We start from the raw sequence: 27880 nt of genomic DNA on the forward strand, positions 1-27880 counted from the left end.
GGAGGATGGGTGGGTGCCCAATCCTGGCATCCAATGAAATGTGGGCATGTTTAAGGGGGTGTATTCAATGTAGGAGAGGTTGAGTCAGTGCAAACAGAAACTAAGCAGAAAGAGCAAACAGCCTTGGAGTTTGCTTATGGTTCAAGACGTTTATATTTACAACCACACAAATGTAATTTAGGTGGTGTAGTTGCTAGTTGTACACTGCTTTGTGTGGGCTGTGCTCTAAAAGGAAGAATATTATACTTTGAATAAATGTAGACATAAATAAGAGGGAAAGGGGAAATATTTCACATTTGGAAAGCTAAAAAAAAGAGGAGAGATTCACTCCTCACAAACATTGGTTTTGCTTCACAGAATAAATCAAAGACACCAGCTGGAAATCTGAAAATAACACCAAGGATCTTTTTTTAAAATTGTTTATCAATAGCAGCTTATTTTAGACTGCTTTGCGAAAATAATTTCACACACAAGATACCTTTTTGCAAACTCATGAAATCAACTGGGTGCTACTTTTTCTCTGCTCTCCTAAGAAAGCTTTTGCCAGTTTAAAACACTCTTCTTCCTGTGGCTTGTTTTAGAAAGTGATGTACTCTTAAATAAGTATACTCCTGCACTCCTAGACAAGTCTACTCAGAAGCAGCTCCCACTGATTTCAATGGGGCCAATTTCTGACAAGTGGCTCTGGGTTTGCAGCAGAACAACCCAATCATACGCATGTTTACTCAAAAGCAAACCCCTCTGTTTAATGGCACTTGCTCCTAATAAGTATTTTCTGTTAGCACGAGATACTAAATTACAAAGTTTACAAAACACACAGGAGAGGCCACAACCGTTTCTGTGAGGTCACATTTAGAGATGACACAGCCTTTTAAGGGACAGATGAGAGATGCCAACAGAATGTGACAAACACACACAAGCCATACTCTTCTTCATATGTAGGTTTAATATGACAATTTAAGCATTAAATATAAAAGTTATTTTTATTTTTAAACACAGTACACCTGAGACACATTACACAGGATTCCATCTGTCATATTATACAACAGAAGACATGGGAATCTTTGTCTGACGTTATTCAGTGCCATACCTTAATGCACAAAAGAAACAGGCTTTGGGGAAGCAGAGGCCAGGGAGAAATGGATACTTGGATGGGCTGCTATATCCTGCCTTAAAGAAGCTTCCATTCATGGTATGAAATGTGTGGCAGGGAGATGTCACACACTCAGCTTCTTCCAATCACTCCAAGGGCTGTTAGTCAATCTTTTCCTGCTGCCTGGTATTGAAGACACAGGAGCCTGATCTAGGTTTGCCAGTTCTTGCTCTAAGTGAGTTCAATATGCCAAATAGCTGAGCAGGAAGTCAAAATCTGGCAGGTGCAGACTTGCCTGTTCAGCACCAGCACAGGAGGTGCTGGACTCACTGAACTTCCCCATGACAAGCAACTGTCAATTAGGCACCATGCTAGGCACCTTGGAAGCTCCCATGAGATGTCCTAAGGTGTCCTTGTTGTTTTTAAGAATTGATGTGTTCGGTAGATCTGAGCTCTATGAGCCATACATGCCTCAAGAACGCACCTGCAATGGCCCACCAAGTCGTGCGCACAGCCAACAGAGCGTTAATGGGGCAAATGCATGCTACAGTGTCTGCAGAAACTATGGCATTATGGTTTAACATTAGGGCTGGCTTGCGGCACTGTACTTGCCGAACCAAAGGACCTTTCCCAAACATCTGGTTTGCTCCCTTGAACTAGCAGCCAGTGAAATACCTGAACAGATGTGCCACAATGCTACATGCGCATGTATAGGTGGTCCTCTACAACACAAGGTTTATCAGAAAAGCACAAGACTAACATTGGCAACATAGACAACGTAGAGGAAAAAGGATGGGAGCCATTTGTGCAGGACTTGTTCATGTACATTACCTTGGTTACTCAACATTTGGTTACTTGCAGCTGAATATATAATGTGCTTACATGGGGGGGGGGGGAAACCCCCAACATTGTGTTTGAAGTGATGTTGGGTGAGATCAGTGCTCTGCTTGTGACACAACGGCTCTTTCACAGACGCAAGTCACCACCGAGTGCTGCACTCATGGAATAAGGAGCATGCATGTGTCAACAGAGCTCTTAAGAAACTAAGGAGAGCTGTAACTCCATACAAGGATGGCTTCTCACTTTGCTTCCAAGCAGATACCTGAACATAAAAAACATACATGTAGCAGCGGCTGTGTTTCCAAATTGTCAGTTTTCACTTTAAAACACACACAGAAACAGTAACAGGAAAAAGGAAGTCATACACGCCAGCATCTAGCTTGTCCTCTGGTACCTGCACTCAGGGGCAAAAGGCGGCTTGCATTGAGAGATGAAATCCAAATGTAAACACTGGAAATAAACATTAATTTCTTTGTCATTTGTGCCGACAGCTGGCCTGGTCAAAATTAATACTTCTCGGAATGTGTGTAGCCACTTTTGCAACATGGAGGAAAATATCATGGAGTCCTGTCAATCATCCCCATATCCTCCAGAAAAAGAACATGGGGAGGGGGACCCATCTAAAGAATGAAAAGGGATACAGAAGGTGATGGATTGAAAGAGGAGGGCTTGAGCTACTAGTTGCAGCCAAGGTCAACTTGTAACATGGGTCTTCTCACTGCTTTGGCATACAGCCACGCCTAGGTTTTAGAGTCCCTCAGGTCTGCTTTAGCTTTTTGATGGTTTTTACAGATTGCAAAAGGATTTTGAGAACTGCAACAGAGAAGGGAGAGAAACGGACAACTCCCTTCTCCCAGTGTAAATTGATGCAGCGCTTTACATGTCACAAGTGCTTTGAATAGTAACTAAGGGTGTGATCTGCAAACAGTGACATTCCACTTCCCCAATGAGAGAAAAGGTACACCGGGGAAGCTGTCACATATCCTAATCCAACACACGCCCTCTTCCAATGATCGCTTACATGTTTAGGGCTTCACCACCATGAGCAGGGTCCCACATTGCACAGGAGAAAGGATCTCTGTTTACCCCTGGGGACCAGGGTGGGATGGGGACAAAGACAGAGTCAGCACACTTGTCCTTCTCCTGCCTTCTTCTCACATGCTGAAAGCTAAGGTCCTGCTGTTGGGGCTTCCCACAGGCATCCAATTGGCCCTTATGAGAAGAGGGTGCTGGACTAGATAAGACACTGAACTGATGCAGCAAGCTTTTATGCTCAAAAGTAGAGTTGAACACCTGAATTAGTGAGACCCATTTTCCCTCCATCAAATGCTAATCCCATATAGAAATTGGAAGGCGACATCTGCTTAAGATCTGATGCCAGAGATAAGGAACCTGTGGCTTTGCTGTTGGGAATACAATTTCCAGCATCCTTGACCCCTGGCCATAGCGGCTGGGGCTAATTCCATAGGGTCATGGACTAGCCACCCCTGCCTTAGGCAAAGCTAATCCTTGCAGCAAAACTGGGTGGTCCAGAATTTGATAATTCGGTCAATTCCTTTTCTTCCAAATCATAGTGTATCCCAACTTTATGAAACATGGTGATGACTCTTGAGTCTGGCATGCTTTTAAGTGACGATAAACTCTGCTCCAACAGAGCTGCACTGATTTATGCTTTTTAAAGGATGTGGCCCACTTTATGAACACAACTATTTTTTTTTTGTCAGATGTGACTGCGCATGGAAAAAAATACCTTTTATCACAATAAATAATATCAGGTGATCACATGAGGGGGGTATATTTTTACGCAGATCAAAGCTAGTCTCAAACTATTGGAATATTTCCCATGGAGATAGATTAATTTTCCATATTAATTTTCCTGATAAGAGTACATCCTAGGAGGGGCTGGGAAACCACAGAACAGGCAGGACAAGAAAGAGATAAAAATAAATGAGAGTTTAGTGGGGTTTTTAACCACCAACTGAAAGGAATGCATTCTAATGTTCTTTTACATAAAAGAAAACCAGAAGGCTGCAATATAATGAAAATAAAACAGAAAGAACTCAAGCACCTTACAAAATTTTAATATAAAAATGAAAGCCAAACTCTGAATTAAAAATCAAATAGCATTCACCAGTGAATTTATAGAGCTGATAAAGGCATGAAAACAGGGCACCTTTTGAACTATTCTTGCATTCTAAGAATACACTCCCCCCACCCACACACCCCACATAAAACCCATTAAGGCATCTTAAATAATGTGCCTTCTGCTTATTGCAAACACCATTATAATTAAAATTAACTAGACTCCAAAGAGCTGCTCAAGGACTTGCATGCTCCTGGTGGAATGGATAGAGCACAGTGGATTTTTAAGCTGCCATCCCCACACGTCCCAGAAGAGCAGACTTGTTCTGCCCCCAACAACAACAAAACTGCTTTCAAAACTTCCCTGAGCTATGAGTAACAAAATAGGGCTCATATACAAAACTTTATAACAAGCATCCCCAAACTCAGCCCTCCAGATGTTTTGGGACTACAACTCCCATCATCCCTGGTCCCATTAGCTAGGGATGATGGGAGTAGTAGTCCCAAAACAGCTGGAGGGCCAAGTTTGCCTATGCCTGCTTTATAATCATCTGTGATTTTATCCTTAAAGATTCCACAGCACCTTCCTCTTTTCCTTTTCCTTTAGTACTTTTAGGACCAACGCCTGAACTATGCTATTGCCCTGATACTGAGGATCCAATATGCACACAAGGAACATGCCCTGATCAAAATTAAAAAGGAAGCCCTAGCAAATGGGGGTTATAAGTGACATATTCGCTCCCACAAGAAATATCTGAAGTCCTTTATCCCCAGTCCAAAGCTAGTAAAGCCGTATTCAGGTCTTTGTATCCTGCGTAAACAGGTGAGGCAGACTGCAGGGATGAGTGCCCTAGCTCTGATCCTGTTCTCATAGCTCCCTGTGTGTTGGAGAGGGAGAAACAGATGGAACAGGGACTCTCCTGTACTTTGGGGAGCTTTTTACACATTTCAGAAAGCTAGAAAGTCAAGGCTGTGGCACATGGAACCAACAGGAAGCTCCCTGTTTCATACGTTCACTCTCCAAATGGTAAGAGTGACTGGGTAGGGTGGGTTCATCGTTGCAGCCCTCCGTCACATGTTTACGCTTAATCTGAACGCCTGAAGAGGGCTTTCGTCATGCTCAAACGCCCATTAAAATGAACAAGAGTCAAGCAAGAGACAACCAGCTTCTTCGACTGGTAAGATCATTAACTTTCTCTTGACTGTGAACTTTTGTCTTGGATCTGGGACAAGCTTATGTGCACCTCATGCCAGCTTTAAATCAGAGCATCTATATTTTCCAGGGGGTGCTTGCACTTCAAACAAAAAATATTCAATTGATAAGTGGTCTTTTAAAACCCAGCCAGGCTACCATGCTATGCACCTATTTAACTCACTTCTGAGTAGACATGCATAGGATTGTGCTGCTATTGTTTGGTCCCACACTTTTCATTTAGATGCCTCACAGATTCACAGAATAGGCTATCCGTACTGCCAAGTATAGCTATTTGGGACTCTGAACTGGAAGATGCTAAACACACCAGTCCAACTCAGCACTATTATGTAAAGTAATACATTTTACAGGCAAAAATATAATGCTTCTTTCTTTAGGAAACCCTCCCCCCAATACCCTTCCACTTTTAAGGCAATAGAACTATTAATCTACTTAAGGTTCTGGCTTGTATGCTTTTGCAGGCTCTGATTATACTGTACTACATGGCACACTACAGATTTTAACCTTTGTTCTACAATTAATCTCACTGACAGCAATAGGGTTTTTAAGTAATATCAATGCTTGTAAGGTGGGGGGAAATCTATAATTCATACAAAACATTTTTTTGGCAAATGCATGTAATGTAGCTCAAAATGGCAGACATGCCTGGTGTTCTCATCAAGAGGTAAGGTCCATTTTGTCAGCTTCTCATTTTAGAATCTACTTGCCAGCTAATTCTTTTCCATCAAGTTGCAGCTCAAAGCAAGCTATGAAGTACATGCAAGATGGCTGTTGTTTTAAGAACTGGCTGCTGAATACCAACCAGGGGAGATGTGAGATTTGATTCGCTGCCCCCTCCAAGTAGAAAGAGAATACCAGGCCACATCTACCACAATAAGCACATTTCAGCACAGATAGCACAATTAGCACATATTCTGTTGGAGTGGTGTCTTTGCAGCTCAACGCTGCTGACTTTAGCATTTAACTGTGTTCAAGAACAGCAGGTTACACCTGCCATTAACTCTCAGCTCAGAACGCAGTAAACATCTGAAACTCTGACAATGCTCATTGTACAATCAGATTCAACACACCCACCTGTCACTTTCAGAATGGAAGTAATGTCTCAAATGTGGCATCAGATGCTGTTAGGGTCAATGGTACCCAGCATCCACCACAGATATGTTTGCAAAAAGAAAAGGGAAAAAGGAAGGACCCCCCCCCCCCATCATTACCATTTTACCATCACCATATACCCCGTTTTTGTAGCCACTGTCTTATTTCATCTCTTCAGTGTCAAACAAAATATTAATGGTGCATATTGGTGTGCATCACAGTGATCCACTACGGAAGCTGTTGTGTGCTGGACATCAAGAATTTCATTCACCCAGACAATGTGCTTGCTGAATCCTCAAGGAACTTGTTCTAAGGCTCCGACTCCTGTTTTTTTTTAAAAAAACAAACAAACCAACAATTATATAGTTATTTTTTTCCAAACACTTATTTTACCTTATAAAAATTACTCAAAAGTGACGAACCACACACATTAAAATAATAAAGCATCAAAATACACATTTAAAAAAAAAACAATTGCAGCAATGCCATGACAAATAGGCATTTTAAACAAAAACTTTATCAGCAGGAGTTGAAAACAGAAAATGAGAAACACCTGCTCTGCTCATGCAGACTCCCTGTGCATTTTAGAACCCTTCAAAAGCACATGGGAAGCCTACATGAGAAGAACAGGCTTGTGCTTTGGCCCTCCAGATGTCGCGGAACTACAACTCCCATCAGCCCCAGCATGCATGGCCAAGGAACAGGATGAAGGGGATTGTAGTACATGGCCATAGCTCCCCAGCAGTGGTGTAGAGGGTCACCCACCATTTAATGGAGAATGACTGGGAATGGGATAAAAGGAGCAGGGCAATTGCAGTCATCCTCTCTGCTTCCTCTTCCATGTGATTAACAGTGGGTGGAGGAGGAAATGCATGAATAGGGCTTACATATCATAGTTTGTGTAGCTGAAATTGCCCCTATGCCAATCCCAATTTTTATCACTAATGGTCAATAGGGCCAAACAAGTTAAGAGAGCCCGGAAAGGTGCCTCATAGGAATAGGCTCTAAGCTTTATCTGCTCACTAAGAGGGCGCCAAAGGAACCAGCTATGACTCCAGGTCACACACAAAGCAAACTGTGACCTGGTTTGGCAATATTCCCAGGAAATCCAGTAAGTTTGCAACTTAGTGGGAGATACACGTGCTTCAATGAGGACCAATTTCTTTGATATTTTATTAGTATCAAACCCTAAACTGGAAAAGAAATTTAAAAATAGCTGAATTAAAAATCAATTGCACTACTTGGATTTAACTGAGTACATTGTGACTTTAAGTGTTTATAAATTATGAAAAAATAACCAATTGTGCTTATTTTAGGTTCAAGCCATGATGTTGCCAAAAACATCCCATACCCTTTTATTCATTTTTCAAATCAAAGAACACGCCGTCTATTCCAGAAAGAAAATATACATTGAAAACTACAAGCTGAATCACATTAAGCCTCATATCATGAAATATTCACCTTTGATGCCAAATTAGGTTTCAACCCAAAAAACGTAAAGACGGTGTTGCTTTCCTTGGCTTCAAAAAATGAGTCATAATCCTAGAGAGAAGGGAGGGGGAGAAAGGTAAGTTATTTTTAGAGCTTCATCCCACTGATATTGTATCAGAGATGCAGTATAATCATGCTTACTGATATATAAAGGAATAACTTTATAATAGTAATGGAAGAATAATTCCAGTTTACCCATCATTTGAGAATGTGTGTTCTCGCTCCTGCTTTGTAATTGATATGGAAAAAGGAGAGGGAGGGAGGGAGGGAGGGAGGCAGAGAGAATAAATTTAGTTAAACCCAGGCCACATTCCACCTGATGATCGGCACCATCAAAGCAATTCAAAGGAGCATAAAGAGCTGTTTATCAGATGAACTTAATCAGATCATTGGTTCATCGAGCATACTGCCCTGAGTGGAAGCGGAGATAATGATTAATAATTCACAGTAATATAATTACATATGTTCATTGTAAGAAGCAAACAGCTCTGGCATTTCACCAAAAAGCATCGCAGTACACAGTCTACACACAGTTCAGGCCTACTTCCCAGAAACAGGTTCTGCAGCTTTCTCAGCTATTGGCTTAGTTTCAAGTTTCACATGAAAAAAGGAGTAGAGGCTGCAATTTCTGGTTAAATTGCCTAAATGTTAAATAGTTTTTTAAAAAAGAAGAAGAAGAAAGCAAACAACCTGACAGTTCAGTCCTATGAACGCCTACTCAGAAGTAGGCCCCATTGAGTTAAATGGGGATTACTCCCAGGCCAGCAAGTTTGTACAAGATTGCAACGTAACTTGAGGCGGCACCAAAATGTATAGCTAAGAGCCACCTGTTCCTAAGGCAGGTTTCTAAACAAAAGTTCAATAAATCAATAGTAGGTTTACCTCGTAGCTTGCCCCACCCCCCAAAATGGGCAAGGGATAGCTGATTAATTTGTTTCCTACAGAAATATCAAGAAATATATTCAGAGCCAGCTAGCAAACCCCTTGACTTCTTAAAGAATTAATATCACTGTCTCATTGACAATAAAGGCTTCCTGGCTTTAAGGAGCAATTAGATTCTGTGGGATTACAAATGAAAGCTCTCTCTGCACTGCTTTCGGGAGTTGATACTTTGACAAACCCCTGTGTGTGTTTAAACGGCACCCTTCAGTTCTGTTTGCAACCTATTGCTTTAGCATTCTGCTAAGAGCCTTATGGTCTGAATGGGGGCGTTGTTGTTAAAAGCTTAAAGAAACAAAAGACACGTCATTCACTACTGATCATGTGCAGACTACTTGGGCTAAAAATTCCATCCTGCAGCAACTCATCAATCCTCTTTTTTCAGGAAACCCTATTTGTACCTAAGACCAGCTCACTACATATCTAAAATTGGGCGGTAAAAGGACTGAGCATACAACCCTGGAGAAGCTGTTCCAAAATCTGGAACCCTTTAATGGTGGAGCACCAGCATTTACTTAAGAAACCCCTGTTCAGACCTTGCTTCAGCCACAACCTTGCTTTAGGATGGAGCTATATGGTGCAAACTTGTGTTTTTGCTGAGATAACATGAATGTGGGATGGTGGAGAAAGGAGGTACATGCTAGAGAAAAATCTGAAAATCCTGCACCCAACTCTTCTCACCTACAAATGTCCCAGAGGTCATTTCCCACCTTGCTTCTACTTTTGGAGTGCAGCTGTATACATGCACACAGTGTTTAAAAATGACCTGGCAAGAACCATCTGGTAGGAAAAGGGTTAATTCCGTCCCACAAATTTTCTCTACTCTTGCACCATATTGCAAGGGAGCCTTCTGCATATGAAGCTTGCCCTTAGATTAACCTACTTTCAGCCTCTTCTCTGCAATAAAGGAATAACATTGATCTGCTTTACAAGATTGTTGTAAGAATTAAGGGCATAATGTATCCAAAGCTCTTATAAATGCAAAGTAGCATGTTTAGGATTACCAATCAACCCTCTCAACAGATCTCAGTCAACGCTTTTGTGCATGCCTTGTTAGAATCCAAACTTTTTCTATTTGGATTTTAAAAAAATAAGTAGAAAATATCACATTTGTAGATATACGGTATATTAAAGCAAGAGAAAGTATTAAACCGTTTGGAAAAATGGAAGCCAGTTAAGTTCATTATGTCTGCCAAATTTGAATAGTTTTTCCAGGTACTTTTTCCTAGCACTGACTTAAGCATTTTGCACATGGAACTGGTAATGTATTTGCACACATTTCTATCCCACCTTTCTTCCATCATGGAACTCAAGGTGCTGTACAAGAGGTTTCTAAGTCTCCCATTCAGGCACTGACCAGACCCAGCCCTGCTTAGCTTCTGCAAAGTGGCTGTATCATGTGCTCTCAGACCAGCTCCTGAAGGAAATGAGATTAAGTGAAATATGCCCACCAAATGAGATGTACCACCTGCAGCACAAATGGAAAGGGCATGCAAGTTATTTTGCTAATTACATTAAAAGCATGCAAATTAGTTTGAGAATGTGTTTAGCTTCTCCCCGGGAGCTCAAGAAGTATTCACTGCAGTAGCGTTATACAATTTGCCAAGGAAATGCAACCTGCACACATAATGACCAAACAGCTGTGCCACTCTACTTGCAAGACACAGCATATGAACAGGGGGGTATATGGTAGGAAACTCTGGCTAAGTTTGATGAGCTTTGGCTCAGGCTGGCATCTGAATTCCAAAAGGCAACAGAGGCAAAATTCACTGGAGTCCAGCCAACAAGAAGCAATTTGTGTTCCACACATATAAAAGGAAAGCAAGATATTCTGCTGTAAACTGCCCTGAAGAAAAAGCTCACATGCCTTTTGAAAAGGCAAAGGGGTTACCAAATGGTTAAATACTATTCTTTGGGGATTGTACAGTCAATTTATGGGATACAGTAATCAAGTGCATTCACTTAACTGTTGAAAATCTTCTTCAGGCAACTGACTAGTTAACAGGATCAACAGCAGAACGCTGCAGTGGAACCTCAGAACTCTTGGTAGGTCAACCCCTTCAATGAACTTGCCCCAGGCCCTCCCTTCAAGTGTTTCTTGCTTGGCTGGAATGTGTCCTTCGACTGTGATAATTTACCTCACTTATTTGGCTGGAGGATGGAGATATGCAAGTTTGTGTAGAAACCTCTGGCTTGTTCATGGCATTGCCACACCCACTGCTCTGCCCACCACTAGCATGCTCCTGGAAGGTGGCCCATGAAGGCATATGGCTCATGGACTGAAAAATATTTTTGATGCTGCTGTTGGAAGATTCCAACCACTTCATTCCATCAGCACTGTTGCCAGGGGCTGGGTGGGGGGTTGCAGCGGGGGTAACATATCCTCAACAGGGCCCCTCCTTCAAGTGAATGTTGAGTGAACTTCTAATACCTCCAATAAGATATTCCTACACAAAAGCTGGTCTTAACAAGTATCCAACATGCACACACCACCACTATCTCTTACATGAAAGGAAACCATTTTGTAAGGAAGGTTGATTTCTCTTTATTCTATCCAAGCAAGCATCACACCACACACAAAATAATGTGATGGAGGGATCCCCAACAGGCAAGGGTGCTTGTTTGCTTTTTAATTAATGATGCCCCGATGGTTTTGATTCTAAAAACTGACACTAATGGCCTTGGGAAGAAACTCGAGTGTTTTGTAAGCATTCTTTTTGAGTATTCACAAAAACTCTCAAAGGTTTTTGAAAGTATTTGCTGGGAATATGCAATATCCTGATTTGTTTTTGATGTAAATAGGGGGAGGGATGAGCACAAGACTCTTTATTCCAGTGTCAAGGGTTTGCCCCCTTTTGGGCAAAAGATTCCTGCATTGCAGGGGGGTGTTCCTTTCTGACTCTATGATTCTATGAAGAGTTTCATGTCCTAAGAACTGTCCTCATTCTGTTCTCCACCCTACCTGCCTACAACTCTGATACGTAGGAAGGTAGGGTTCGGCAAGTAAGACAACTGTCTTTGATGTGAAATCTGCAGAAGGACCCAAATTCTACAAGCCCCAGCACACAGAGATCCCACCAAAGCATAACGAATGGGCCAAACACCTTTAGGCAGAACCATGCAGGCGTTGTCCAGGTTCGTTTTGAGCTACAAACAAAGTTTGTCTGAAGTTAATATGTGGAAGCCAAGATCCCAAAATATCAGGATGGAAAAGTTGTACTTAGATCCTGTTATCACTGCACAGCATCAAAACAAGAAGGCTTCCTTTTAATTAAAATGATTGCACAAAGGGGAGATTCCATCACATCCCAGGATTTGACTAAGGAAGCATTTAGCTGTGGTGATATGGCAAAGTGGATGAGAGACTGAGCTACAAAAATCAGAAACTCTCTGGCTTTGAATCTTACTTCTGCCATGAACTCACTGGTTTGCCTTAAGCAAACTGCTTTCAGCCTCAGTTCCCTTGTCCATCTTCTCTGCCCCCCCTTTGCAATTTGAGAGTTGGACCTACTGACTTACCTACCATAAGTGGTGGGGGAACCTGTGGTCCTCCAGGTGTTACTGGACTCCAGCTCCCATCAGCTGCACCCAGCATGGCCAAGGATGATGGGAGTTGTATTGCAGCCCAGCAGTATCTGGCAGGCCATAGGTCCATATGCAAGAACTACCACAGGAACATCCATGAATGAGCATTCAGGCATAACAGCATCCCTACTGAAGCAACAGTTCCTTCCTTGGCAGTTTCAAGAGCAGAATTCTGGTCCTCACCTAATAGAGAAACCCAGCTTATTGTGCTGAGTGTTTTCATTTTCACATCACATTTACACACATTTGCGGGTGACTTGAGAGTACACCTGCTGTCTTTAAAATGTCACCCAGGAAGCATCCCTGATAAATGAAGTATAGTTTTGCATCTCCTTGCATGAACTAAATTACCATGGCTGTCTGCCAGAAGAGACAGATCATTAAGCCACTTTGAAAGGATTTATCAATCAGTGTGTGTGTATGTGTGTGCGCAGGAACTGCATAAATACATAGAACAGTGACAAGCTTTAAAAGGTAAAACTATCACCTTTGAGCTCAGTGTTCAAAGCATGCATCAGATTTTATGTCTCTCTCTTTTAATCACGCACACACTGTAATTATGTAATTTGTTTTTAATGTTGTATTTTAAATTGTTGTGACCCTCCCTGGCGCCCTAGGATGAAAAGCAGGTGATAAATCAAAATTGATACTGATGATGATGCACAGGGAGAAATGAAGAGGCAAAATGATGAACACAGGGTGTTCTTCTTTACTCTTATATCTGCAGAAAAATCTTCAGCAAAAACCCATCTTCAGGGTCCTTGCTCAACCATAGGAAAATATGCAAAGAGGTTTGCTTCACCCTTCTCCACAACATCTGAAAACACACAGAAAGGCAAAGAAAGCTCCCATAATTGCAGAAATAGTTAACAGGTTGTCAAGCACAGACTGCACTGAATATAAAACAAGAAAGGGCAGAGCTTGGCTGCTTTCCAAGGACAGCCAGAACCACCAATAATACTTTGTAAATCAGATTTAGATCACTCATGACCCCACCATCACAAGACTGAGGCTCCCGTTTTCAATTATCAATTTTCAAAGCTCAGGTGCTCATTACACTTAATTGCAAAGACAGCACAATCAAGCAACTAGAAAGAGATTAAAGCAGATGCTGGGAACTCAGATATATTAACAGAATCGTCCCATTATGTTGGCATTAAATAATAGTGCAAGGGTATTTCCAGATGTTGGCTCAGTCCAAGGATTGTGGGTGTTTAAGCATGCCCCACAAGCCTGGGGTCAACTCTGCTGATCAATCATAATCCAATGGGGATACAGCAACTACTGCACAAACACTAGTAAGATTAGCTCCAACCCCTAATAACAACAACAGCGAACCCAGCTAACACACACACACACAAATGGTTTTGGTCGTGCTTTGAAGGTTAGGCCTTAAGATCTTTTCAATAATCCTGTCCTTCCCCAACCGCACCCCAAAACACACACACACACACACACAGAGAGAGAGAGAGAGAGGGAGGGACATAATGAGTGATTTGTGCACTTTTTTGCATTTGAGTGCTGGATCTCCTTGAGTCCACAATCCTTTCATCTAAGGATGAACTGCAGGGTCAGATGAGTCTTCTGTTCAAATACACATCCCATAGCCCAGTTACTGCCAAGTCCTTGTGAGCGGGATAATGAAGTCATTATCAGCAAAGAGGTTACATGTGTGTGATCTTACAAGGTAAGTGTTAAAACATTTGCAGAACGAAACCACTTCAGGACCACAATTTTGTCAGTTGGCATTTCTTAGTGCAGAAAGTATTGCTCTGATGTGTAGAGATCTTTCCTATTCTATTTTATTCAAGAGGGTTCTGGAAGTTTTTACTCTGCTAACTATACACTGGAATCTTCTCTGGATCAATACTGAGTAGAATTTCACTGACAAATTTTGTATGAAAAAGCCTTCAAAAAGAACTTGCTTAGGAATTAAACTAACATGTCGCCAATAAGCCAGGCATAGGCGAACTCGGCCCTCCAGATATTTTTGGGACTACAATTCCCATCATCCCTGACCACTGGTCCTGTCAGCTAGGGATCATGGGAGGTGTAGTCCCAAAACATCTGGAAGGCCGAGTTTGCCTTTGCCTACAATAGGCAATAGGCTAGAAAGTAACCCAAACCTTTTGGATACAGAAGAAAAACAACCCTGGTACTAGAAATAACAATTTTAATATTCTTTTTAATGACTTTTTAATGATGATACTGAATAACGGAATGAGTCAATAATCTGCCCTAGAAATTTCCCAAAGCAGCATGCACATGGCTCCAAGACAAAGACGATCAAGCATTTAGGATCCAAATACAGAATTGTTAAGTGTAGGAAATACCAAAAAACAGATCAAAAGTTGAGCATTAACCCTGACCATTCTGCATAGGGTATTCCTCATTGCCATGCTATCTACCAATGCAAGATGGGAACAACAACAAAGTACCCACTATGGTCATTCTCTCGATTTTTGTGTTGTCAGGAAAAAACAGTGGTGCTTCTGCAGTTCACAAAGATGAGGATGGCCAAAGCTAACACAGGTGAGAAAGATAGAAGCTTCAAAAGTTACTTACTCCACAGTACTGATCATCATTGAAAATCTGGGGTGGGAGTGGGTTGCCTTGTGCAGGCTGCTTGTCTTGAGGAATGTTTTTATACATCCATCGCCTTTGCTCCTCCGACATGGTGATATCCACCTCTTCAAAGTTGATCTTGTTGGCTTCCAGAAATCGTACAATGTCTTGCTGCCTCTTCTTTATCTGGGATGGGGGGGGGCAGGGGGAACAAAACAAAATCAGGATGCAACTTAGTTGTTTGCTAAGACACTATGCAAACCAAGTTAGTGGGATAAAGTTGCTTTGAAGACATGCAGTACAATTGATTTCTAGCAACAGGGCTTTTAAGTGTGATGGATTTCCTGCATTTCCCCCCCAATCACAACCCCATGATGGTAGAACTGGGAGGCAAAAAATGTTCTTGTTGATGCAGGTCTCTTAAGTGCAACTATTGAACCCAAGAATGCAGCCTTTCATTCCCATGGCCAATTTTAAATTCTATTTTTCCCCACAGGTTTTTTATTCTCTGAATCAATGGGCAGGTTTAGACACAAGCAGAAAAGTCTCCCTGCTACATCCAAATTCAGAGAAGCTGACCTAAGCCATGTGACAGCAAGGGAGGCACTGAACAGGACTAACCCATCAGCCTGGTGCCTTGAAGACACCTTCATCATGCCTTGAAAATACTTTGGACTACAGCGCCCATTAGCGCCAGCCAGTACGGCTTAGCTAACCTACCTGAACAATGAGTAGATCACCATACACTTCCACTTGATGTAGCTAGGGGTGAAGAGAGGCAGACAAGATGGAGCCACACTCAGACTCAAGATATGAACGAATGGTATTTGGGATTTAGTTCAGTATAGTGTCAGCACTCGGGACTCTCTGTCTGCAACCTCATTACATAAGGCAGGCAGACGTGCTTGATGCAGCCATGGGTGTCTTATTAACTGGCTGCGCCTGCTTTCTAATTTTTTGTTTCTGTTGGTTCCCTCAGGGAATAAATCACTAGAGCATAGTAAGCTGTTCACCTTATCCTGTCTAAATGCCAGATAACGCAACCAGCATCTTGCCTGGGCCTTAATATGCTTTGATAAAAGAGAAGAGTACAGCTTCCGTCACTGCCGAACTGAAGGAAGCAACACAAGGCATCTTTGCTATTTGAATATGGATTCATGATGCGTGATCTTCAGCCTCTGCCTCTCAGCTTAGACTACCTTGCAGGGTTGTGATGAGGAGAAAGACAGAAATCCCCAAGCCTGCCACCTCTAAGCTGACTTGAGAGGATTACAATTGTTATGATAAAAAAAAGAGTATCTCCCTGAGAAAAGGCTAAGGAGTAAACACTAAACAAATCCAGAGTGGAATCGCTAAGATGATTGGATAGCACCTTGTACGCCTCCTTCCAGCAACTCCAGCAGCCAAACTGGTGACAAACTTATTGCTCTGCCTTCCTTTGGACCACAGCAGAAAGGCTAAGAGGGGGGTCTTGTTATCTGGGCAACCCAGGACCTTGCACCCCATGCAACCTTGCATGTTGCTAAAGCAGCAATTTGACTTCACCCCCAGACGCACACTCCATTGTCTCTTGAGACAGATGGATGCCAACAATATGTTTGATATATAAGAGCTTTTTTCATTGCTAAACTGATTGAAATTAGATTTTTTTCTTTTAAAAACAGGTTGAAGATGTCAAATTTTTGTATTTGCATTGAAGCCCCTCACTGGAAACTGAAGAATGTTTCCAATGGGCTATGCCTGAATATCTTACTATTCTGTGAACCTATAGAATTTCTGGACGCAATAGGTTGCACAAACTTCACTCCAAAGCAATTTTATTCTGGATTACTCTTAAAGCGCAGGGTGGGTTAAGTGGCCTTGTCATCACTTTCTAGCTTTCTAGGGTTACATGAAGCTACCAATTTGCCTCTGTTGACACCTCAACTGAAAAGGGCAGGTTCTCTTGTTTCCTTACAAATAATTAAACTTGAATTCAAGGGAAAGGGTTGATGTTATGGAGCGAAATTAGGCAACAGCCAATAAAAACCGTTTCTCCAGCAGGCCATTGACTCAGCTGAGACATATGCTGGGATCATCTGAGCAATACTCCGTTAAGAAGCCCCACTGGGGGCCTGAGAAAGGCGAAAATCAGTGATTCGGTGGCTATTTGCCATGGCAACCGCATCATTATGTACATCACAGGAGAGCTGCTGGCTTCTTCAGGCAGATGTTCAATTAACTTCTAATGTGCCACACATTTGGGGCGTGGGGAGATGAGAGAATGTTATCATGCAATATGCTCTCCAGTTTTTAAACATAAAAAAAAACAAAAACCCAGCAGTGGGAGGTTAATTTTTGCAAAGATCGCTGTTTGATGCACTGCCCTCTAATCGAGCTGGCACAATCTGTCTAGTCCTTATAACACGGTGCAATCCTTTTGCCTCTTAAAAAAATATAGCATTGAGGCTCTCTTAATGCCTGTTATGCTCCTTTTACATCTTTCCTTAGACTCTTGGCTGTTGTAAGTGGGGAATGTATTTAGTAATGGCAATTCATGAAGGACATGTCTGTATGCACATACATTGTTAATGACTGTTCAGAAGACAGAAAATGGAGATTTACAGATGGGTTGTTCACAGCAAGTAATCCATAGAGCACAATCTGGTGAGTGTTTTTCACTCGTATCTCCAGTCTGAAAAATGGCAAAGATAGAAGCACAATATAGTGCGCTACAATAAATGGCAACATATACCAGTATTTGCTTACTCAGATGTAAATTGCATTTTGGTCCATGAGCATAACAATGCAGCCTAGGAGTTATTGTAATGTTATACATATACATTATATTGCTCACATCTAGAATCACTGGTATGAGTTTGTGTTTTGCTTGCAAGATAACAGGCGCATCAGTCCTCCTCAAAAATACAGCAGAAGTGTATTTCCTCAGTTTCAAAAAATGCAGGTTCACCAGATGACATCCAGAATGTTGAGTATACTCAACATTAATTCCTTTAACCTAACATTCTGTTTTGTGAAAATTACATTTTTCTATGCTCAAACCTGTAATCTTAGCAAAAAAAAAGGGTGTACAGACCATGGATTTGCTTGACTAGAAGACAACTCTTATTAAATATACCGTAACTGTGTTAACAAGTGGGGGGGGGGGATTATATTGTATTACATGTATGCAGTTAATTATATATAATTAAATGCATACACAATAATAATACACATACTCATACAATCCCTTTTTTCACTTGTTAGCACAATTATATTTAATAAGTGTTATCCTGTAGTCCAGTACAGTATTTCCTAAAATAGTGGGTTACCACACTACTTCATAAAATCATAGAACTGTAGAATTGTGGAGTTATTGAGACAGTGACACATAATAGCCACTTTTAATATCATTTTAACTATCAACTACAATCTTTGCCTGGGTTGTTTGCAAACGTTCTAATTGCTGGAAGGGGAGCAGTTCATTGACAGACTGTTGTGAAGAAGTACAACTTCTGTGAAGGAAACTTTGGCTAGGAAGGAAAACCTCACAGGAGATACACTACTGCATTTACAACAATGCCATGTGTTTTTCACTGTGCATCATGTTACACATATTATATACATCTATCTACTAGGAACAGATTGTCAATCTCAGCACCAGGAGGAGAGATGTAGTCAAGAACCAGCAATGCTGACCAAGTAAAAGAGAGGATTACGAACGTAAGAGAGTTCAGGGTTGCTTCAAAAACTACAAGCATATGCTGTGTACACATCATCGTATTTTTAAAAAGGTGGCTATGCAAGTCTACTCCACTACCTGTAGACACAGGGAGGTGAAAAAAGCTCCATTTCCCTGCTGATGTGGGTAGTGTGTATACACCCCATGAAAGGAGTGCATTTGGTTGTTTCAAATTTGATGGTGTATGAGCGCCACAACCCCAGAGTTGGCCACGACTGGACCTAATGGTCAGTGGTCCCTTTACCTTTTACTCTCAATCCAGGATGCATAGAAGACTGAGAGACCCTAGAAGAAGGGTAGCTGAAGTAAAGGGAAGAGATAGGCCATGGGGATGAAATATAGAGAACATATAGTACAGAGATGAGGAAAATAATCTGCTGTTTACATGCAGTGGCAGGAATGGGCCTCAGGACAAATGAGTCTAAAGAGACGAGGAAATAATAATAATAATAATAATAATAATAATAATAATAATAATAATAATTTTATATATACTCCACCCATCTGATGGATTAGTGGGAAAGATGGGCTAGGGAAAACTCTTGTGCAGAACTGTGTTCTTGGCAGGATGGGAACAGAGAGGCACAGCAGCTCTGATGACTGGTCAACTTTGGCAGAAGGTATCAAGGAGGCATGAAAGCCAATGGGACCATGAGAAACTAGACTGAATATCCTGCGTCAAACTAGCAAGCCAAATACTTGCAGGTCAGCTGCAAGTGCCTAGTTAATCCACATTAACATTCATATACAAGTAATTAATATACAGAGTGCACCTTTTGTTCCAGTGCCTTTAAGGTGACCAAAAGAATAAAACTGAAATGCATCATTCCAAACTTCTAATATAGGAGGGGGGGGGGAGAGATTTGAACTTGCTAAATGCTACACACACACATTTTGAATGTAAATGGGGAAAGCTCAGCTCGGTGAATGCATTAATGCCAATGGACAAAGCAAAATGCAGTAACCTCTGAAATATGTTATTTGTCAGCTGGTTCACAAGCAGAGCTTACACTCCCCCTTTCAACAGAGACAATTAGCTCATCAACTGGTAGGGAACACAGGACTAGCATTTCTGCACGTCGGAGCAAATTTATTCAGCAGCTTAGCCCGAAAGCAGAATCAGCAGATAGATAACAAGAGTCGGCTAAACAAATGTCAATACCATATTAAGCAGTTTAGAAGTAGGCACAAAAAATGTGCAGTCGCCAGACAGGTGTCAACAAGTTAAGATGGAAAACTTCCAGCCGTACATTCACAGGAAGGGTTGCTTTATTTCCTTCACACTTCCAAGGAAGCAATGAGCAAGGACTCATAACTCCAGCAAAACTAATTTTATTCGGTGAAAGAACAGGCACCTACAAATCTAGAACTTCAAATGTGTATTCTACCAGCACGGAAATGAAGGGATGCTTTATTTGATTCCATTTAAGGGCTTGTCCACACTTCTGCTTGTCCTGTGTCTAGAAAGCATGGATCTGAGAGGTTTCCCTCCATAAAATACCTTAAAGCGATTTCATGGTAAAAAAACAAAAAACTTTGGCATTTGAAAATGATTCTATATGAATAAAAAAATTCAAATCCAGTACAGCAGATGCAAACTAGGATAAAGATTTCTATTTAAGAGGCTTGATGGAAAAGGAAGGTCTTCAATAGATGCCAAAAGAGCAATAGAGATGGGGCCTGTCTGATATATAGCAGGATGAAGTTCCAAAGGATAGGTGTCACACTTAAGGCCCAATTCCTGTACAGTGCAGAACCGAGATGTTTTATGTAGGAGACCCTCTTCAACAGAATGCCAAGATCAGTAGAGTATGAGGCCATCTTTTAGGCAGAAGATGCCTTCTCCAACTGCATTCATGTCTCACCATCAGAAGGCAGAGAATGCATTCCAATTGTCTGACATTGCCAATGCACTGAATGTTTTCTTTTTCAAACCCACAGAAAATGATCAAATTCAGATATTGTTTTTCAACAATGAAAGGCAATAACGGGGGGGGGGGGCGGATACAGAAGCAGCACACTTGATCCCAAAAAGCTTGTGTGGTGAAGTGGGTTGTACCTCTCCAAGCCAGATAGATGCTTGGCACTGCAATTTCTGACAGCGCAAATTGCCAAGAAGGAGATTCAGTTACCCTCCTTTCCCTCATCTTCCAAATAAGTGCTGCCAGAAATGAAATCACTCACCACATGATTAGTGAGGCACACTTGGAAATAAGAGAAACCTATTTTCTGTGGTAGCGGGGTAGGGAGAAGAAGTGGAAGAGAGGTTCTCAGAGGGGATGTATTTCATGTGCAGAAACAGCTTTTCATTGTTGCCGGCTTTGAGGAAAGGTCTGCATTTGATGCAATAAAAGATGAACCACTGCTGGACAAAATAAAGTCCAACATTTCATCAGCGTTATCAATGCCCATCCCATCTTAAAAGTTTGTTGCTCCATTGATTTTCTAATACAAAAAGCCACAGAAACAGATTAGCTACAATATATAATAATAATAATAATAATAATAATAATAATAATAATAAAAGAAATTTAAGCTGCAATCCTAAACACACACTTATTTGAGAGTGTGAGGCTTGCACTCAGTGAATACAAGATCCATTGGGTCCTATTTCCAAGTAGCAAGTTCCAGAGATGTAGCTACATTGGTATTTTGTAAGGGGAAGGATGCCTTGAAGCAAACACATGGAATTTGCTGCAATCATCCAGATGTTGTGGGTCCATCTGCCCCATGTTCAGGGTTGGTGGGAACTGTTCTTCAACAGCATCTGGAGGGTCCTGGGTTCCTTATCCCACCTCAAAGGCTGACACATTGGTTATGGCATATAAGTGTGCGTGCTGGAGTGTATTTCATCAGATGCATGAAGGCTTATACTAAAATAAATTGAGATGCTACAATACATTTTTTGTTGGTTTTCCTAACAAGTAAACATGGATTCGATTGCTACTTTTCAGTACTCTCTCTCACACACACAGCACTTCCTTGTGTACAAATTTCTGCAAAGGCATCCCATGCGTTTCAAAAGAATGGACAGAGCCACACAAACAAGCAGCAGAGGCACGTAACAGTAGCAAACAAGTGCCAAAGCATGTCTGGGCTTGGTTGGGGTTTCAAAACACATAAGGAGCCAATTTGAATACAGCAGGCACCCTACTGCAAAAGTTTAGCCCCCAACACATAATGCAGAGGGCTCAAGGAAGTGTAAGGAGAGCATCCAGGAAACAGTGAGTTCACCCTTGCTCTTCCCCTTAGAATATAATTGAGGTTGGGAGGGATTAAATAAGGCTTGAGCCTCAGCAATGACATAGCCAAAGTGACTGGCAAATGGTGACTGTAGGGCATCATGGCAGCTTTCACTTAGGCCTCACCATCCAATCTAGCCACACATGCTCATTCACATTATAATTACTGGTGCCTCTTGGGATCACCTTGCTATGTGCCTAAACCCCTCCGCTTCTCCTAGTCCAACAGCTGGAGATACAACCGTAACAGGAGTAGGTGGAAGGAAGAGGGGAGAGTGCCAGAAGGGCAATGACTTTCTGGGGTTGCTCCCCTCACCATCCTGTACAAGGACCATCAACAAGCACAGGATCTTCAGAAAGCAAGGGAAGAACCCTCTGTCCCTGGATGCTAATACTTGAGGTACATTACAATGGGAAGGGTGGTAGGACCCTATCTGCTGACCATCACAGGAACAGAGACCATCACAGGAACAGAGACACAGCTGGAATTGTTACAGCCTTTATTAAACACCATCAGTGGTGGTGAATTGGGCAGCAGTGGCAATGGATGGAGTGGAAGGCCTGGCCCTTGAGCAAAGCCTGTGAGGAGGAACCAAGTATTTGCATATGACAAAGGAAGTGGTAGATGGCTGCAGCAGTTATCCACTAAAACAGTGGTTTCCTCTCTTCCCTTGTTTACCCATGTGGGGTACTCTCTCCTGTGAACTCACTTTGTTGGAACAGAGTGGAGGCTGATCCTCTCGTGGCAGAGTACCTATCAGGGTTCTAGTAGGGGAAGCGTTAGCACAGAAAAGCCCCCTTGTTAGGTAATGTGCTCCTTTCTCCATAGTTCCCCTCCCCAAAAACCAGGACATTCCTTTGTGAGCTCTAGGTATGTGTGACTTGGAGCCAGAGATATATGGCCCCGGGATGCACTGCACCTTCTTATCTGATTTGTTATCTCCCTATGCAGGGCTCATATACAATTGGTGGTGTGATGCAACTGGGTGTTGAACAACACCTTATCTTATGCTATGTCATGCCACTATGGCAAGATTTTGTTTTGTTTCTCCCGCTCCCACTGAAGCCAATGGGAAGAAATTCCTGGTGTAAAAAGCTGGCAGCCAATGGGGGTAAAGTCGTGATCCTCCCCCATGATTCCACCCTGTTTTTGCCAGCCCTGTCAGCACCTCTTCACCAGCAGAATTGCACTGCTAATATATCATGGGAGTTCCACCTGCATATCTCAAGTTCTGCTGGAAAAACAAGGTTAGCACTTCTTGTACTCCAAGGTGCCCTAAGCAACCCATCTCTTACAGTACCCTAGCTTTTACGCCATACGTAACAGGGAGGCCTCCAGTCTGCAGGCCTAAATAGGCCCATGAGGCCAGTTCAGCCAAGCCATGCCTACCTGCCCACACCTGTCTTGTTATGATGCCCAATGTGGGGCAGGTAAGGCCAGGGTTTGGCTGACAGTGTGTTTGTAGGCACCTGTAAAGCCATTTTCTAAGTGCAGAGGGAGAGAATATTTTGAGGAAGAAGAGGAGGAAGAAGAAGAGTTTGGATTTGATATCCCGCTTTATCACTACCCTAAGGAGTCTCAAAGCGGCTAACATTCTCCTTTCCCTTCCTCCCCCACAACAAACACTGTGAGGTGAGTGGGGCTGAGAGACTTCAAAGAAGTATGACTGGCCCAAGGTCACCCAGCAGCTGCATGTGGAGGAGTGGAGACGCGAACCCGGTTCCCCAGATTGTGAGTCTACCGCTCTTAACCACTACACCACACTGGAGGAGTTTTCCTTAAGAGCCCTACAGCAAAAAAAAAGGTCACTTGACATAATTGTGACATCAAGTGGTTGACAGGTGGGCAGCACTACCCAGCTGTCAAACTTGGCCTGTGGGAGGTAGAGGAGATAACAATCTGGTCCACTGGGCTATAAAAGATTCCCTACCTTTGTCATACACAGAAAGCATCTGCACCCTTTTAAAAAAAAATGTGACAAAACCGAAAGATGTTGGTGTTGCATTACTACAATATAAGCTAGTTGCTAATAACTGACAGTAATAATAGGAGGAAGGCTTCTATTATGAGTGTTCAATGACTGTACATTGTACAAGTGCCGAAAAGAATCTATGTTTACACAGCAGGCTCCTGACGTGGATAAATAATTGTTATTGGCCATTAGTACTTAGCCACTGAGCACTGCATATGCATCATGCTAAGCTGTATTAGGAGGTTCCACTTTCATTGTGCCAATGAAATGAACACAGATATTATACAGCTAAAAGTCTTCCAGCAGAAATGCACGGTCTACAGATGCAGTGTGTATATGTTTGTACAGAATGCAAAGTTCAGTACCAGCATTACTGAAGCACAATTCATTGCCATCACAGAGAAGCTCTCCAATAAGTCTGCTCAAGAACATATATGGATCAATAACTACAATGAGATTACCTTTTCAGATACCAGAATTAGCAGAATTACAGAAATCTGAATTACCAGTCCTAATAGATAAATGGATTACAAGATGAAATGGATACGCAGTTGTCTCTGGTTATATGAAAAAGCAATTACACCAAGGCAAAGATATAGGACATTTGAACCACTAACACAAAGCCAGAAGAAATATTGATTTGATTTTAGTACTACTACATGACTGTGACAATTTATTTAATTTTTCAATGTGACATAGTTTGCTTGGCCCTAGGACCTTTAAATTATCAAACTAATACCAAACTGGTGCAAGAATGCAGACTAAGATATACAAGCTAAGTTTACTTATTTATTAAATTTGTTAGTTGCTTTCTCTTGCTCAGGGCAAGCAAAAACAACTTACAATCAAATAAACAAGCAAACAATAAACCCCACATAGATACATTAAAACTAAAAGGAAAGAGAAACACATTAAAAAATCTTACCCCACCCACTTCTAAAAAGCTATATGTAGTTAAATGCCAAAGGCCAGGCTATGGAGGAAAACTTTTGCCTGGCACCTAAATGAAGGCACCAGACAAACTTCTCTGGGGAGAGCTTTCCACAAATGAAGAGCTACTGCAGAAAAGACCCGTTCTCATATTGCCATCCTCTGGTCCTCCTGTGAAGAAGGCACATGAAGGAAGGCTTCAGATGATGGTCTCAGGGCCTGGGTCAGTTCATATGGGGACAGGTGGTCCTTAAGGTATTGCAGTCCAGAGCCTAAGTCCAACAATGAGTCCTGCAGCACCTTAGACACTAAAGCTTCAACCCAAACCTCTTTTGCACTGGGCTGGGGTGAATCACTTGACTGGCATAGATGCACACCAAATGGGCCAGCAGAAATACTGCCGGCAAGATCCTCACTGTTTGTAGTCCGCGGAAAGCTTCAAAATGGGGCATTTCAGGGAGTGGTTGTACTATCCTGGAATCTGCTGGATCCCTGAAGCCCAACTGCTGTGCCAGCTCCAGGATAGCAAGGCCATTTACCTACCCTGCCTTTCACCTCTGCTAGCATGAGTGATGGGGCTGTGGATGAAGCGGTGGCTCCATCATGCCCTGTGGCTGCCCAGCCAACCAGGGACTGGATTTTCCTGACTGGAGTTAGTATTGCAGCCTTGCATTCTCTTACCTGATGTTAAGTCTCACTGAATTCATTAGGACTTACTACTAAGTAAACATGGTTAGAATTATACAGTTAGCCTTTAAGGTGCCACAAGACACTTTAAATGTTTTTTGGCGCTAACACAGAAACCTGAAACCATTTCCTGAGCATTTAGGACTATTTTAAGATGGTGTGCAGAATAGGTCCCCACAGGTCATGGGCTAGGGAACTATGAACGAGGGCTGAAAGCTTGGCTCAGTAGTTCATTCAGCTTAAGTAGTTCATAAGCATATTTACTGAGAAAGTCTTAGTGGCAAATGACACTGGTAGAGCATGAGACTCTTAATCTCAGGGTCATGGGAGCCCCTTGGAGAGCAAAAAATCCCTGCTTTGCAGGGGGTTGGACTAGATGACCCTCATAGTGCCTTCCAAACTCTACAATTCTATGAAGTACGCATGTATAGGATTTGGAGTGGGGCAATTATGGCAGGGAACAACTTTAAAAGTGAGACATCTGTAAGTTACAAGTGACACTGTTCTATTACAGGAGGCTGCCTTCGTTCTTGGGTGTTACCATAACATGGATGAGGGTTGGGAATAGTAAGCTTGGCCTTTCCTTCCAGCTAAAAGCTGCACCTCTTGCCTATTACACTGCAAGTCATGCTACACTTCCTTCAGTATTTCAAACTCAAAAGACACTTCCACTGAAGTTCCAGCAAAAACAAGTACACCTCAATGTAAACTGATTAACCAGTTAAAAGGCAGGTTTTTAAGTGACCTAAAAATCTTTATATTAATTAAAGCCATCTACTACTGGTTAAGCAGCACATTTGTTCATCATGTGCCAATATTATTCATTAAATCTAACAGCGGGAGATAAGTTGTTAGGATCACAGTGACTCAGACATTAATATTTACCATACGTCTTTGACTTACACTAGTCTATATTTTATGGTACCGGGAAAGAAAACAAGTTTTTGTTCAACAGTTCAGCATGTGTCAGTATAAATTATATTTCAGCACACACATTTTGGTTCAGTTACGTAAATATTTTTTTTTGCCTCTTCTGTCTCTTAATGTCTTCTATTACAATGCCTTGATGAAATTTGCCTTACTGCACATGATGATTATATGTTTACCCACTAGTGCATTGTGGCATCAAGTTTCAATTTACGCCCAAATACGTGTGAATAGAACCACAGTCTAGATGTGCAGCAATCTGAGCAGATCCAACAGCCCCCCAAGCCACGCAAGCTTATGTGCATCTCCCCTCCCCATCCCAAGTAGAGCATTCATCATCCTGTGCTGATTTTGAGGTGCTTTAATCCTTCCCCCTTTTTACTTAAAACCAACTGTCTCCCTGACCTTTTCACAAACAGAAGTCCAAAATCAGAAACCCAGATCGCCATATTACAACTACTACTACCTCATGGGGCCCCTCCAGGGCTGGAGACCAAAGGGGACAAAAACGCTTCAGACCACAGGAGCGAACTCCTAAGGGCTGAGGTCCCTTTGCCAACTCCCCAAAAAATAAAATATCTGAGCCCCCCCCCCATAAGTTGATGGGCATTGCCATTCAAATAGTATAGGTCATGTGATCGATTACGTGGGACGGGGTTTACCTGCCCTCCCCAAAAATATTTTATTCAAGTTTGCAACCCTGGTGCTGATTTTGAGGCGCTTGATTGGTTGGAAGGAGGAAGGATTCGTCTCCCTGGCCTTATTTTTGTAGGAAGGAAAGTAGCCCCGTTTATCAGAAACCCAGGCACCACGTCAGGAGGTCCTGCAGGGCTGGGTGCCAAAGGGGCCGCCAGAGCTCGGGGTGAGCCAAGCAAGCGCCTTCTTCTCGGCCAGCCAGAGGTGAAAGAGAGAGCTGTCCCTCCGCGGGGAGCGACGCAGAAGCGTCCATCGGGCAACCCGAAATGCTCTCCATTCAATGGAACTGCTCCACCTCTGGGGTGACGAGACGGTTTTCTCGGGGATTCCCCTCCCTCCCTTCCGTTCACCTGCAGGGCGGCGGTTCTGGTGCGTCTGGTTCGGCGCTGAGGGGACGCAGCGTCCCCCTTGGAACCAGCCGCCAGTCGCCCGCGGGGCTTTCCCCAAGGAAGTCCCCTCAGGAGCGCAGCGCAAGGCGGCTCCCGCCTGCCTTCATTCGCCCTCCCTTTCCCCTTCTCCCCCACTCACCGTCACGGAGCCCGAGAGGGAAGCGACGAACACTCGGAGCACCATCTTCTCTCCCTGCCTACATTCGCCTCTTGCCCGGGCGAAGGCGCACCGCCAGCCGACCCCTCTCTCTTGCCCCGGCGGCTTAGCGAGGGAAAGGTGAGGCGGGCGCAATTGCCCAGCCCGGGCTTCAGCCGCAGCCGCGCGCGCGCCCACACACAGCCCTGCTGAAGCGCAGCCCGAGCGCGCCCAGATAAGCAGGTTGTGGCTTCTGCTAGCAGCGGGATTCGGGAGATA

The 27880-nt window shown here is 42.7% G+C and overlaps 1 protein-coding gene and 1 long non-coding RNA gene across 4 annotated transcripts in view; one reads left to right on the forward strand and one right to left on the reverse strand.

The window, feature by feature from the left end:
* LOC310673198 overlaps positions 1 to 17213 on the forward strand; it is a 52122-nt gene extending 34909 nt beyond the window's left edge. The window contains exons 2-5 of one of the 2 annotated variants that reach the window (XR_014508897.1): positions 10737 to 10796; positions 13855 to 14026; positions 14753 to 14867; positions 15397 to 17213. This is a non-coding gene — a long non-coding RNA (uncharacterized lncRNA). The remainder of the gene's footprint in view (positions 1 to 10736; positions 10797 to 13854; positions 14027 to 14752; positions 14868 to 15396) is intronic. The other variant, XR_014508898.1, reaches the window with a different exon arrangement.
* SH3BGRL2 (SH3 domain binding glutamate rich protein like 2) lies at positions 924 to 27880 on the reverse strand. Of its 2 annotated transcripts, XR_014508889.1 has the most exons (5): positions 27605 to 27880; positions 14901 to 15086; positions 7782 to 7862; positions 3455 to 6644; positions 924 to 3410 (listed from the first exon to the last, which is right to left on the reverse strand). XR_014508889.1 is itself a non-coding variant. In XM_083431232.1 (4 exons), exons 1-4 carry the CDS (start codon positions 27647 to 27649, stop codon positions 6630 to 6632), a joined length of 327 nt encoding a protein of 108 aa, XP_083287358.1. In that variant the 5' UTR covers positions 27650 to 27880; the 3' UTR covers positions 924 to 6629. The 2 variants fall into 2 exon arrangements, 1 of the variants encoding a protein (XP_083287358.1); XM_083431232.1 differs by having other exon boundaries at positions 924 to 6644.

This window comes from Podarcis tiliguerta (assembly GCF_965153285.1).
Source record: "Podarcis tiliguerta genome assembly, chromosome: 3".
In the NCBI taxonomy this organism is placed as follows: Eukaryota; Metazoa; Chordata; class Lepidosauria; order Squamata; family Lacertidae; genus Podarcis; species Podarcis tiliguerta.